Consider the following 15,686-nt stretch of genomic DNA (forward strand, 5'->3'; position numbering starts at 1 on the left):
CCGCAGACGCTACAGGGTGCCACGTCTGTCCCTCAGGGCCTGGGCACCAGCTACTCCCCGGCCCCTCACCCTCCTCCCGCGGTCGGCCCTTCCCATCGGGAGCTCAGTCAGTGGTCATCTCCCAGATACACCTTCCCTGACCCCACGCAGTCGTCCTGTTTCAATGACTACTATCCCATAATATTTAGGTTAGCCTATTTCTACCCCCTCCCACTACAATGCAGCCTCGAGGAGAGCGGGATACTTTGAGACGCAGGGACCTCTCCTGAGCTCCAGGTCCTCACAACCCTTCACAAACCCCACACCAGAGCCTGGTTTCTCAGAAACATGGAAAGGGCGGGGGGGTCCGAGCGAGCTCTGTGGGGCTGGACTGAGATGGGAAGTGTCAGTGTGGACACATGGTGGTTGGCATGTATCTGTGACAGAGAGAGTCACACCTGCACGTGCGTGTTTCCTAGCTCTGTCTGCTAAATCCCAGCGGCAATAAGCCTCGCACCTATATCTCAGTTTCTAATACGCCTCCCATTAAAACGAACCAGGACTCCTCCAGAAATGGCTGTTTCCTCCCGGGCTGGAGCAGGAAAACTGCAAGATCAGCTAAGAACGTGTGTGTGTGTGTGTGTGTGTGTGTGTGTGCGTGTGCAAAAGCTAACAAATGATGGGACCATGTCAAAAGTTCACAGGATTCAGAAGGAGATCCCACTGACCAAACCTGAGACAATCTGAACATCAAAATAAATAACGACAATAAAAGATTAGAACCCACGGAATAAAACAAGAATGTCCACCCTGATGGAAACAAATAAATGAATAAGTATGTGAAAGAAAAAGAAGGGAAAACTCTTCTTTGTAGTGGAATACCAACTAAAAATGGGATAAAATAAATGGGATAACAACTGATTCAAGCAAGAATCATTCTGGATGCTAAATTGGTGGGTTTGATGAACAGGGTATTTCAAATTATCTCCCCACGAATTGCTTCTTAATTAAAGATGGAAAATAATAACTTTATAGCGGAGAGAAGTGGCAGATACCGCCTGAAGCGAGTGATCAAAGTCTGCACCACCAACTGAACGTACATCGCGTGTCCCCGACACAACCCACACTGAAAACACAGCACCTCTTCTGTGGTCGTCCCGCCAGGTTTGTATAACTTGAATCCATCAAGAAGACACGTTAGATCCAAATGAGGGACGTTCTATAAAATAACTGGCCTACTGTTTTCATAAGATAAAAATACATTTTAATAAAGGGAGCAAATCAACACTGCAGGCTCAGACATTTCGGGGGTACTGAGAACCTGGATTTCCTACTTCCTGACCCCCCCTCCCCAGCATCTCGGTGCATGAGGGAGGATGTCAAGCGGTCTGATCCTGGGAGCAACAGAGGGTAAGGAAACTGCGCTCTGTCTAGATACTTCTCCTCTGCGGCTGCCTGGCTGCCCAGCGGTTCATCTCTGGTGCCTCCCGGGCATCCCTGCCCAAGCCCCCTGAGGAACGCAGGGATGCGGCCAGGCAGGGGGCAACGAAGCACACCTGCTGCTGGAGAGACAGGTGATGGAGGTGGCAGGGATGAGGGGGTGCGAGGGCGGGTCAGCTGGAGGCGAGCAGGGAGGGAAGGAGGGAGAGTAGAGAGTAGGTGGTCAAAGGACAAGAAGGAAGAAAGCCAAAGACGACGGGGTGGCACCAGGGGACGGGAGCGGGGCGGGGGTCGGGAAACGTCTCCGGTTACTGGGTCTCCATCACTTCTTGTCTGGGGCAGGGGTCTGTGTACTGTTCCTTCAGACTGTCTAGGTTTTCTTGTTGGGACACTGCCCGCAGCCACACCAGAATCTCATCGTCGTCCCAGTCATGGAGCCCAGGGGCGGAATGAGGGCCCAGCGTTCCAGAGAGGGCAGAGGACCACGAGGCAGGAGGTGGCCCAGGTGGAGCCTGCAGGGAACTGCCTGCTTGTGCCAGGGGCACCGGGCAAAGACAGTGCCCAGGGCAGGGGCCTGCCACCCAGCTCAGCAGGCAGCTGGGGCGCTGAGGCTTCACGATGTCCGTATCACGGGAGACAGAGACAGACTGAGACGCCGTTCCAGGTTAAGGAGCCGACGGAGACAAGTCTACCAAATGTGATGCCCGATCCTGGACTGCATCTTGGAACGGGGGAAAAAAGGAGCAACACAGGACATCAAGACGATGGCAAATCTGAACAGGGGATGTGGACTAGGTAATACGGGGTCCAAGTTAAATTTCCTTATTCTTATAATTTTACTGAGATTACCTGAGACTCATCGTTCATCTCTCATCAGGAGAAAGCCTGAAGTATTTAGGGGTAGAGGGTACAATGTCTCTAATTCTTTCCCAGACAGCTCAGAAAACATTACGTGTGTGTGTGTGTGTGTGTGTGTGTGTGTGTGTGTGTATACAGACACACACAGATTTGTGTGGGGGAAGGGGAAGGGAGAAAATGGGACAAAAGGTTAACAACTGGTAACCCTGGGGAAAGGGTATGCAGGAATTCCTTGTACTATTCTTATGCATTTGAAATTACGCTGAAAAGAGTCATGAAACCTCAGAGTGCCCCAAATCAATCTTCTCCCCAAGCGTAATCATTCCCGGTGTTCCCTGCGTCACAGAAGTACAGCGGCATCTAGGCGTCGTCCCTCAAGCCCCAGACCAAATCCATCACCAAACCCAGCCCAACCCTCCCCTTCTCGCAATCTCAACTCCCACCTCCTGGTCCTGGCTCTCGGAACTTTGCATCTGCACTACTGCATTACTCCTCAACTTGTCTTTGCAATGCTCACACCTGTCCCCACTCCAAACCATTCTCTACTGTAGCTAGAATCTGCTTCCTTCCCGTAGGCAAACTTGAGCAGGTCACACACCCTGCCAGACCTCAGGGTTTTCGATGACCTCTGCTTCTTTAAGGACTCAAAGCCTTCCTCTGACCTACAAGAGAGACACGGCCCTGCCCCTGGCGGCCCATTCAGTTCCTGGAACCACGCACGCTCCCTCCCCCCGCAAAGCCTTTGCACATTCTCGTCACCACTGTTCACGTGCTCTTCCTCCCTGTTCTTTACTCCCTTCCAGATTCTCGGGGGCCAGTGATCCATTCAGTTTGGTCCAATAAAGGGAAAGAACAGAACAGTTATCCTGCCTTTCCTGTACCTCAGAAAATGCACTTTTACTTCCGAGGCTATCCAATTCTGTTATAAAAGATGCTTAAGTTTGTAAAATATATGTGAAACCTTTTAAGATATTTGAAGTATAGATAAGTACTAGTAAGCAAAAAGTTGTTAATCACGGACAGAACTCAAAGAATTTACCAAATAAAGGTTAAGTGGTTAGCAGCATATGTATGTTAAACATAGTAAGGAATGGAAAAACCAGAAGATACCTAATATTCATGAGGTCCCAACGTGCTAACTATTCAAGATACACCAGGCAATAAATATTCATGATATATTAAATAAACATGAGGCTAAACAAACAATAGGCAGTGAACACTAAATATACAGGAACACTTAAAATTCATGAGTGCTTAACTGGGCCACCCATCAGTGACACACATTCTGGCCTGCGTGTGCTCTGCCCAAGGCGCACGGGACCCAAGCCTATTCATCAGGCTTCCCGACAAGCCACAGCTGCGGCAGGCATGCATGTCCTCTGCGTCTCCGATGGAGCAAGTGTGCGGCCTTGTGTCACCGTGGGCCTCCTTGTTCAAACCTCAGCGCTGGTTGTTGCAACCGTACCATCTGTGGGCAAGGCTGATGGAGCACAAAGAACGAGGTGTGGTGTGCTGCAGGACTCGGGGAGGGTGTGTTAATTCACCCCACCTTTCTTTGCCCTCGCTTCTCACTGTCAACCGATTTAACAATCCCTGTGATTGAAGCTCTCTGAGTTTGTCTGTGAATATTCCTGCTCCGTGACCTCCAGGGTGGCTGCCCGGCAGCTCGCTGTGGAAACTTCTCCCCCAGGGCACCCAGACATTTAATACAGGGAAGAGAATTCCCACTAACAAACAAAGAAGCCGTGACACAAAGAGAAATAACGAGACATTAAGTGCCTCCTGGTGGAAGTACACAAATCTATGGAGTATGCAAAAAAAAAAAAAAAATCAAACTTGAATCTGTACAATTCTCTATATTTAGGTGTCAATGTATAAGAAATACAGGGGACAAAAAGAAACCTGTTAAGCAATCTCATGGCGATCCAGGCCGTGGGAAACGACAGGACAAATACTATGGTTTCTCCAGTAAGTAAACTGTAAGGAAAACAAAATTAGATGGAGGGGGAGCCGATATATTTAAAAAACTTAGACATACCAAATTGCAAAGGCTGGCCCCTATTTAGATACTGACTGGAACAAATGAACTGTAAAACAGAAAAGTGAAAACAGAAAGATGACTGGTGACGTGGAGCGGTGTGATGCTGGCAGCGCCACGGCAAAGTTTAAAAGGGAGCGCCTCTTCCCCGGCGGTCCAGTGGTTAAGACTTCACCTTCCGAGGCACGGGGTGCGGTTCGATTCCTGGCTGGGGAGCTAGAATCCCACATGCCTCCGGGCCAAAACAAAAACCAAAACATCAAACTGAAGCAACACCGTAACAAACTCAATAAAGACCTTAAAAATGGTCCACATCAAAAAATCTTAAACAATAAATAAATTTAAAAAAATAAAAAGGGAGCCCCTGGTTGCCGGAGACACTAGTATGTTTACAGATGCAATGACACGATGTCGGGGACTTGCTTTAAATAGCCGGTGGCTGGGTCGGGGGTGAGCCGCGGCCGCGGAGGTCAGACGCGGGGTACAGGGAGCTCGCTGTCATCGTAGCTGTTTGGGACGTGCCATCGTCACATGGCTTTGTCTGCTTGAAGAGGAAGGAGGAGGCGGGAGAAGGGCAGAGAAGTTTCTCTGAGGAGCCCTGGGTGCCGTGGGAAAGGACGTGAGAGAGGGCGGGGCGCGGGAGGAGGGCTTCCCCCCCACACACACCGCTGCCGTCCGCCGACCCAGGTGCGCTTTCCATGCCGCAGCGAACACGCCCCGGCCGCCCCGCCCGCTTCGCTCCCCCGCTTCCCCTCCACACCTTCTGCCGAGCTGCGAAATCCCGAGGTGCCTCCGGCCGCGCCTTCACCCCCCAGGCTGGGCCTCCTGTGCCGCTTCCTCGCTTCCCCTCTGGTCACTCTCTGCGGCTCTCCTGTCTTGGGGGCCTCCCCACACTCTCCCACGGGGTGACTGGCACCTACCCACCCTGTGTGTCTCCATCACCACCTCGCCTCTCATCCCCGAGATCTTCTGAGCCCCACCTGAGTGGGACTCTTCAAGGGCCCAACGCACACCCCACCGTCTCGGCGCTGCTCTGTCCCGCCCTCTTTCCTTCGCACACACAACCTGGCCCTCTCCCACTGTTCTGTTCCCCAGTAAGGAAAATCAGTCTTCACACGCCCCACAATATCATCAGGTCTTACCTTTGACGCGCATCCACTTCCTTCCGTATCCATCCACCTTCAAGACGCTGCCACCTCTCACCTGGACGGTAACAACTTCCTAACTGTTCCCCCTTCACAACCCTCCGTCTCCCTCCAATGCATTTCCTGCTCTGTATCCAAGAGATCTTTTTCCTTGTTGTGGCCAAATACACGTAACATTAAAATCACCATGTCAACCATTTGTAAGTGTACTCCCAGAGATCTTTTGAGAAACAGTCTTCCAACGACATTACCAAGTTTAAAACACAAACTGAGTGGCTCAGGGTCCAGGAGGGAAGGAGATTTTCCACTAGACCTAGCCCTTTACACCTCTGGACTTTTGAATCGGTGCCTGTCTCACCTCTTCAAAAACTATTAAGTGTCAAAAGTAAAATTTCAAGAACTTATAATCAAGACCTCTAAAGTCTATGTTAAAAAAAAAATGGAGGTAGCTAAAAAAGAAAAAAGGTTATTTCTGCTGTTTCAAAATCTGTTACAATACAAAATTCCACAAAACGCGTAAATTAGAGAAAAATTTACAAGCCAGCACCCTCGTCATATGAATGTCATAAAACAAAAAGAATGGAAAACAAGAAGACAGTTGAAAGAGAATCTTGAAAGTAGCAATAAAATGCCAGCAGACAAAAATGAAACCATCTACTTTGAAACGTTCCTTTGCTGAGGACAAATGTCTTTTAAAGTATTTCAAACATTTCAAATATTTTTTATTCCAAGAGCCTAAAGTACTTAAAATTTCCTTGTAACTCCCATTTAGAGACAAAATGGTTTGAAGGAGAGGGCTGGGAGTGGGAGCGGGGGTAGATTCAAAATAACTTTTCAAGATCATATACACATGTTCCCAGGAACCTATATTTGTTAAATATGGAGTAAGGAGACGAACACTTTTTCAGTGAACTGAAATTCTATTTCTTTATCTCAAAAAACCATTTTCAGGTGCTTCATAAACACGACTAGGCCTAACACTCAGGGTGTGACCGTGACGGTTACAGAGGGACTTCGGTTTTCTCTCTAGTGCTGGAGTCCCAGCCTCTGTTTTATTTTTCCCAGTTCATAGTTGAAAAAGTTTATTTTTTTTTAATTTTTGAATTTTATTTTATTTATTTTTGTATACAGCAGGTTCTTATTAGTCATCGGTTTTATACACATCAGTGTCTACATGTCAATCCCAATCGCCCAATTGATCCCACCACCACCACCCCCGCCCCCACTGCGGCTTTCCCCCCTTGGTGTCCATACGTTTGCTCTCCACATCTGTGTCTCAACTTCTGCCCTGCAAACCGGTTCATCTGTACCATTTTTCTAGATGTCACGTATATGCATTAATATACGATATTTGTTTTTCTATTTCTGACTGACTTCACTCTGTATGACAGTCTCTAGATCCATCCACGTCTCTACAAATGACCCAATTTCATTCCTGAAAAAAGTATTTTGAATAAAAAGAATTCTTTGAAATTATTAAAGAAATACAATCCCATTCCACAACGGGAAACAGAATATCCAAAAGTAGCCTAAGTGTGAGATGGATCAATTCATGTTTCAATGTATACGCTTTTTCTTCTAAAGAAGGCAAAACAAATGCTTATTATCATGACTATTTGGCAAGCAGGGGAACTGAGACAAAGACTTTAGGGAAAAGGCCCCCCAAAAGGGAGCAGGTGGTAGAAGGAGAGCTGGAAAGACACTACAGTGTTGGGGTGTCGCCCTTTAACCCAGAATGTTACGTTGATGCAGAATCCGTGTTTAAAAAGAAAAGGAGAGACCCTGCAAGGCACAGGAAGGAAAGTGCTAAACGTGATCAGTGAATACAATTATTATCTCAGCAGAAGCACCACGCTGTGACTACTGACAAATGTGTAATATTAAGTTAAAGATCATTATTTGTAATTTACCAATAGAAAAGGTCCATGAACTAGTACCTAAAAAACTAGATCCACTGGGGTGGGGGGTGGGGACGACCCTGAAATGACAGACCGATGCTAAACATGTTTCCTATTTCTGTACTAACTAATCAAATACAAACAGGTTTGCTGAAGAAAAATTAAATATATTTTTAAATTCCGCAAAAAACAAAAAATTTAAGACTTACTTTTGAACGGTTTTCACGCTTTCTTTGCGCCTTCACTTCCAGTATTATACTACAGAACTGTAATGAACTCTAGGCACAGAGGTAGAACACAGAGGTCAAAATACAAACTTTAGTATCATAAAGGTTTTGACTCTAATTTTTGTTCCACCATCTACAAGCTGGATGATCAAGGGCAAGTTATTTAACCCCTCTAAACCCATTTCCTCTTTTATAAAAAGGGCAGACTGTCATATTTCCTAAATTCTTATTTTCCATTTGAATATCTGTGAAATCAGGACATGTTGTAACAAATTTGTACTTCAATGTCCAAAAAACCTTTTTAAATTGAAGGTGTATCTCACAGTCTTCATAGCAGTGATTCTTAAGCTGGGGTCGTATTGGCCCCGGGAGACACTGGCAATGTCTGGAGACATTGCTGGGTGTTACAACTGGGGAAGAAGTAGGAGTGGGGAATACCACTGTCACCTAGTGGGTGGAGGCCAGGATGCTGGTAAAATCCTACAGTGCATAGGACGGCCCCCTCAACAAGGAAGGAGCCAGCCAGAAGTTCTGCAGTGGGAAACCCTACCTTAGAGTGGCAGACGAAGAAATAAAATGGTATCAAATAGGGTCGTTCTCAGAATTAAAATAAGGCATATAAAATGTTCAAAACTGTACTTAACACAAAGTATGTGCTCAATAAATCATAGTAGCTTTTTCAAAAATCCAACGTGCTTAGGATAATTTATTTATCTGCTAAACAAATACCAAATTCCCTAACGTGGTCCTTCAAACAATCCCAATTTACCTTTCAAGCTGCATCTCCCACTACTCATCACATAAACCTCCTCCACTCCTACTGGTCTATGTTGTTGCACTAATGGTACTCGGGTTCGGAGCTCTGTGCCGGCACACAGACCACGTGCTCCACCCGCCACCCGTATTTGCCACTCAGGCATGGTTTAAATACCTGTAGCCTTTGACACTGTTAATAAGACCACCCGCCTGGGAACTTTCTCCTTCCAGGGCCTCAGTATCTTTACACTTTCTTAATTCTCTTCCTAACTCTCTGCTCTCATTCCACCTTCTTTTCCTCAGCCTCCTCCCAAAACTATTCTAAGTGTTCACCACCCTAGATTCTGTCTCAAATCTTTTCTGTCGCTCTATGGTGTCATCTCCTTCTGATTTCAATCACACTTTATACGCAGAAGATTCCCAAATTGCTATTGTGTTGCCTCACCTGGTCAATCATACTCCCTACCCACATTTACAGCTACCTACCTTACTAGATTTCTCAGATAAGGTATCTGGCCAACACATCAAGCTTAAGGTTCCCCAGAACAAAGCCGACTTGCCATTTAACTTGCTGCTCGCCATCTCTGCCAGCGGCACTGGACTCACCCTTCCCAGTCACCAGATCTCAAAAGCTCAAGTAACCTCATTCTCCTTGCCACCTCAGGGGGCCTCATCCTCCCCCCAGGCACCCCGAATTCAGTCATTTAGAAACACGAGGGATTATACCTTTGCAATGTTTTTTTCTATCTTTTGCCTCTTTTCCATTAATTTGACTTCTCCCCAAACAGCACATGGTAAAGTGGGAGGCCTGAAATCAGGTTCAGAGCACAGCACCATAAGCTGGGTGGCTTTGCGTGAGTCCCTAACCCTCTGGGCCTCATCCCCTCATCAGTAACACTGGAGTGATGGACAGTTTCCACCTCTCAAGGCCGTCATGAGGATTAAAATGAGATGATACATGGAGAGTGACCGACACACAGTAAGTACTCAATAAATATTAGCTGCATTTCCGCGCGGCTGCTTCAAGCTCTCACCATCTCTTGCCCAGACTCCTACGAGAACTTCCCAAACAGGCCTCTCTGCAATCAGTCTCTCTTAACCAGAGTGCTGTCCGCTGACAGCACATCCTTCACACGTGCATGAGAGTCAGGTGTGAGACGGGATTTTGAGAAAACGTGTTGGGATATATAAAGAAATGAAATAAGGGGTATTTAAAATAGCAGATGATTTTATATTCTCCTATATGTTTTGTAGTTTGTATCAAACTACACTGTATGAAAGGGAGAATGATAGTTGATAAAGTTGAAATGATAAAGTGACACTAGGAATTGGGCCTTAAGCTCCATGTTTCGAACTCCAAATGCTGGGAATTCCCTGGCAGCCCAGGGGTTAGGACTCAGCGCTCTCACTGCCATGGCCTGCGTTCAACCCCTGACTGGGGAACTGAGAGCCTGCAAGCCTCACAGAGTTGCCTCCAAATGCAAGAATTTAGTAAGGAAGAAGGTCATAAAAGGGTCTGCACCCACCATTTTCCCCAAAGCACTTAGAGCAAACTCAGTAATATCACTGCTAGATGGGTTAAGCTGTTCAAATACAGTAGACACAGCACAGTTTAACTCCCCCCTCTTCCGCAATTTGCTTAAGGTATCTATTTGGTTTACAGATTAAAATTCACCTAAACAAACTTATTCTTCATTTGATCAAAACCGTACCTGCATTCTTCCACAAAATAAACTATGAAGATTTGAGTTATGTGGAATATTTTTAGTGTAAAGAAAAAGAATATGATTCCAAGCTCTGATAGAAGACTTCAAATTAAGTAAATACTCTATTTGCTTTCTAGGTACTACAATGCTAGCGCTTTATTTACTTTTTATAGTTCAGTAACTTCATTCTGTGCCCAAAATTGATTTCTAGCTATCATTTTAAATGAATTGTCCAACATAGGGTTTAAAATTGACTTCTTTTTAATATGTCAAAAGTTAGAAACTTTCTCACAGAAAAAGACTAAATTGGTGACTGAGGACCGGACATGTCATCATTAAAGAAGCGATTTTAGTAAATCATAACTTAAATTTGGGCTAATGTTTTGAATGATTAGCTGAACACCACCTGCAATACCTCTGAAATATGTTGTCTACTATCATCTGCCATGTAACAGTGTCTGCAGCAAATGCACAAAATTTACATCAAAAGAAATGAAACACGACATTGTTTCAACTCACTCCATGTAAATTTGTACTTTCAAATACTGTTGATTAAAGAATAAACAAAATGCACAAAGATAACATTCTGAATAATATAATTTCTCGTTACTAAGTGACTCTTAAGGTCTTCTGAGCTTGATTTTCATTCCATTTTGAATATGACTTTCATCCACTCTAACTGTTGCCAAGACAACTGCAAGTACCAACAACGTTCATCTAAGCCATCTGAGAGTGTGTTAAGATCTGCCCACCCTTTAAAGGAAATAAATCAATAAGACTTCTAACGCGTGCTGTGCGCCCATTCTGCACACTGGCAGACGAGAGGCTTACTCTGCAGAGCAGGGTAAACAGTGCAGACTTAAGAGTCAGAAAGACCTGCACTGGCCCGCAGGATCCGCCGCTCGCCAGATGTTTAACCTTGAGCAAATTCATCCGAGCTTCTTCCCTCACCTGCAAAATGAGGACAATATCTTTCCAGAGGGATGCTGTGGGAATAAACGAAGCAATGTGTTTGAGGTATCGGGCATACAAGAGGCATGCCTGCCCTCACCAACGCCATACCCTTTAGGCAGACAATCAAATCAAAGCTCACGTCTGCCCGTACTAAAACTGTGACCGTGGGGAAGTTGTTTAACCTCTCTCTGCACTGGCGTCCTCTCTTTTTTAAATGGGGAGTACGCTACCTACATCACAGAGCTGCTGTAAGTCCCGAACATACAACATAATGCAAAGCATCTAGCGCAGTGCCCAGGCACAACACACATTCCACTGACACTCTGTTTCTTCCTCTTCTCTTCTTCGCCAAGTGTGTTCAACACTTGTTTCTCAAGTGGTCCAGGATCTAGTAAACTTGCCTGACAGGCATCCAGAGAGTAGGCCGTTTTCTGGTTAGGAACCCTTGTGAATCCAGGGCAACGTTGTGACATCTGTACTACAAGTTTCCTCTCAGTTTCAGAAGGAAAGAAAATATTTTTGCTATTCCCTCTGCCTTCCATTTTGTACACACTGCTTTTCCACAGAGGTCACTATATCAATTTTACTCTTTCCATCTTTTCTAAATACTTAAATAGGGACTTCCCTGGCAGTCCACTGGTTAAGACTTCGCATTCCAATGCAGGGGGTGCGGGTTCGATCCCTGGTCGGGGAGCTGAGATCCCACATGCCTCCCAGCCAAAAAACCAAAAACATAAAACAGAAGCAATATTGTAACAAATTCAATAAAGACTTTAAAAAATGGTCCACATCAAAAAAAAATCTTTAAAAAAACCCCCAAAACTTAAATAGCTTTCATTTCTCTTCTAAATGGATATTAGCTTCAGTATGCTGCTTAAGTTAAAACCAAAATACATCAATTATTTTCACCACCGATATCAGTGGTGCCAGAAAACAAAAATATACTAAACACCTTGTGTTTCCTCCGAGCTGCCCCTCTACACATTTGGTTCCAAAGAAATCTTTAAAATCTAAATTATTTCAAAATAAATTTTTTATTATATTTACTCCTGATGCTAGTTTTAAAACCTTTAACATCAGGACTTCCCTGGTGGCGCAGTGGTTAAGAATCCGCCTGCCAATGCAGGGGACATGGGTTTGAGCCCTGGTCCAGGAAGATCCCACATGCTGTGGAGCAACTAAGCCCACGCGCCACAACTACTGAGCCCACGCGCCACAACTACTGAAGCCCGTGCACCTAGAGCCCATGCTCCGCAACAAAGAGAAGCCACCGCAATGAGAAGCCCACGCACCACAACGAAGAGTAGCCCCTGCTCGCCGCAACTAGAGAAAATCCGCACGCAGCAACGAAGACCCAACGCAGCCAAAAATAAATAAATAAAACCTTTAACATCTTTCTACTTCAATATCAAAGCATGATAATTCAAATAAAACAGAAGCTGTCATAAGCACAAAATCACTGTAACGTGAAGTTTCCCTCAAAACTAATTCAAATAGTTTTCTAAACACTGAGATTCATTTGCTAGTTAACTAAATATGCAGCCCTGATAGTCACCTGTGTATGTATCCAGCTGTGTATGTTTAAACAGTAAGAATGCATTAAAACATTTACCCACAAATTTTCACGGTCCTAAAGTTGGAAATAAGCCATCCTCTTCCCCTCAAAAAAAACAAAACAAAAAAACCCCTGTATTTAACATCCGGAGAAAAGTCTGTAAATACTAAGAAACTTCTCAATAAATATTTTACACATCCAATCTTTATGAACTAGGCCACAGAAATCTTACAAAATAACTCAAAGTTATCAGATTAAATTACCTTCCAGGAGCATCTCCACATGAGAAGGTAATGCTTCCAGAGCTCCACAACATGGGCTCCTAAAGCAACAGCTAAGGAATTACAACAGGAGGCCCTTTTCCTGTCATTTTGCAAGGACTGGGTAAAGGTGGGAGTGTCTGACGCCTACTGTCCTATACAATTTGTGTCAACAGCACATGCCCTCAAAAAACTCTTCTATTAAAAAAAAAAAAATCCCACAGTAGGGAGTTGTTGTTTTTCTTAATTTATGAAGCCAAAATGTTTGGGAAAAGGAATGTGTCTGAACACGAAGTAAAATTAGGACGTGACACTCAGCAAGCTAAATATTAAATAGCTGGTTTAATAGAGCCTGAAACGTGTACGGGAGGACACGGGCTTCAAAAATGACGACAAAAATTAATACTGCGCTCCGACAGAGGCCACGGTACAGTCCACGGATCCTGAATCGCAGCCATGGTTACAAATGTCAAAATCAATGTAGTCTGTGTGCCATCCACCTCTTTCCAATAATAACGAAACCAACTCAGATTTCTCGGTGGTGTAATCACAACTATGACTGTGGGGGAAATGAATGCAGCACAATGAGGAAAATACCACAAATTAAAACCACCCCATGTAAAAACATGACAAAATTGGTCACTGGGAGGGGGGAAAAAAAACCACCCACTTTTGCTATCCAATAAAAGAAATCTGGCTGCATCCCACCTGCCCAAATCAAGGGCTCCTGATTGAAGAGCAAACCTGCGTTATCCCCCCTCCTTTCTTCTCCCATCGCGTCCCCGAGCCTGTGCGCGGAGACACGCGCGAAGGGGACCAGAGGATGGGAAACAAAACGGGGACGCGCGCAGCCTGCGGGGACGGAGGGATGGAGGGATGGGGGGCGGGCACCACGTACCTGTCCCGAAGGCCTTGGCCACCAGCCAGGCCAGATTGCAGGCGATTTTGGCCCTGGAGAAGTCATAGTGGTCGAAGGGCTTGATGGCTGGAACAATGAACGTCCTCCTCCCGTCCCGGGGGTCCGCAGCATCCCCCATCTTCACGCGCTCGGGGCGCCGGCCCGCCCTTCACATGGTGCTGCCGGCCGCGGGGTAGGCGCTGGGGGGTGGGGGTCGGGGTCTGGGTCCGGGCCGGGATCCGGGCCGCTCAGAGCATCGGCCCCGCGCGCCCGGCCCGGGATGAGGCGGCGCCGCGTCCGGCCGTCCCGCGAGCCTCCCGCGAGCGCGCGTGCGGGCGCCTCCCCTTTGTCTCGGCGCGGCCGGGCCCGGGCGCGGCGGGGGCGTCCTCAGCGGTCACGTCGCGGGGGCCGTCCCGCCATCGCGCCGCCCGCAGCGCCGCCCTCCGCTCGCGGCCCTGCCCTCGGGGCGCCCGCCGGCCGGAGCGCGGGGCCGCTGGGACTCGCCGGAGACGCGGCCGGGGGACTCGAGCGGCCCCCACCCGGCGCAGCCGGAGCCGCCGCGGAGAACGTCAAAGTCCCTGCGGCGCGGGCGCCGACAGCCGTCCCTCCTGGCGCCCGCTCCCCGCCGCCGCCGCGCTGCTGCCCCGCGCCCTTCGCCTTGCGGACGCCGTCAGCCCGGAGCTCGGGCCCCGCCCGGCCAACCCTGCCCCGCGCTTCCCCTGCGGCCGCCCGCGCTGTAGCCGCCTCCGCCGCCGCAGCTGCGGTTTTCCAGCTGCCGCACTGGACCGAGCGGCGGCGCGGGTCTGCGCATGCGTCCTCGCGCGGCCCGCCCCGCCCGCCGCCCCGCGGGGGTCCAGGCGGCCCGCGGAGCATGCGCGGTGGCGGCGGTGGCTCTGCTGGTCAGCCGAGTGCACATCCTGGCGTCCTGGCCCGGCGTGAGGCGGCCGCTGACCCTGCTGGAGAGGCGGGGAGGGAGGGGGAGACGGGCCTCGCTGTGGCTTTCGTGTTTTCGCGACGCAGTGCTGAGGCACAGAGAACTGATGTTTAGTAAAATGCTTATTCGGTGACACACACTTTGCTGCCAACTTGTGCCTAAACAATTCCATCTAGTCCTCGAAGTAACCCGAGGGGATGGGTGTGATCGCTGGTTGACCACAGAGGTATAGAGGTTAACGTGGGGTGATTAAGTCACACGTGGGGCTTGACCACGATTGAGGATCTGGGAAGCTCCGCACCGGTGTTGATTTCACGACTTCAGGATACTTTACTCCATGCTCTCCACTTAAATGTCCTCTCTCGGGAGGGGGCACATCCATCAGCGCCTCCAAACAAAGCGTCAGTTCCTGCACAGAGCCAACCGCATGACCTGGCATCCACAAACCCTTGTGGCTGCATTTTGTCAGAGCTGCTCCGTTTTCCCGAAGGGGCGTCTTCTCAGATGTCAGTGTCCTGGCTCGGCCGTACTCCTTCTGTCCCCTTGGCTCACTCCTACTTGGCCCGCAAGGCTCTCACAGGAATCACCTCCTCCTGGAAGCCTTCCCTGACAGCTCTTGATCCTCCCGGTCAGGGCTGCCAGGCAGGTGCTCTCCTGTTCCCAGAGCACCGTCTTCTTGTTCTGTCCCAGCTCTTGCACGTACTGTACATGCAATCATCTAGGACTTGTCTGTCTTCCCACTGATGACAGCGTCTATCTCCCGCACCCGTGTAGGGCCCAACCCATAGTACTTGCTCAATTAATGTACAAGGACTCGGGATGGATATCATTGTAGTTCACTCTTGTTGAGCTTATTTAACTCAGAATTCCTCACATTATCTCCTTTCAATACATTGTTGACTTTTAATTGTCCAACTCTGTGTTATCCTCATTTCACACACATACAAAAAAAGGAAAGCTCAGAAAAATTTGTAAATTACCCCAGATCACACAACTAGTAAACTGGTTGACCCAAGATTTGAACCCAGAACTGTCTTA

At 47.7% G+C, this 15,686-nt stretch overlaps 1 protein-coding gene across 2 annotated transcripts in view; it reads right to left on the reverse strand.

Annotated features, from left to right (window-relative positions):
* Positions 1–13,853, reverse strand: part of CAMSAP2 (calmodulin regulated spectrin associated protein family member 2) — a gene marked incomplete at its 5' end in the record, with an annotated part of 98,151 nt that extends 84,298 nt beyond the window's left edge. For both annotated transcript variants that reach the window (XM_079916360.1, XM_079916359.1), the window contains one exon: positions 13,715–13,853. In XM_079916360.1, the coding sequence (XP_079772486.1) occupies positions 13,715–13,853 (139 nt within the window). The remainder of the gene's footprint in view (positions 1–13,714) is intronic.
* Between the last annotated feature and the right edge of the window lie 1,833 nt (positions 13,854–15,686).

The sequence above is a fragment of the Stenella coeruleoalba genome (assembly GCF_951394435.1).
Source record: "Stenella coeruleoalba genome assembly, chromosome: 1".
Lineage (NCBI taxonomy): Eukaryota > Metazoa > Chordata > Mammalia > Artiodactyla > Delphinidae > Stenella > Stenella coeruleoalba.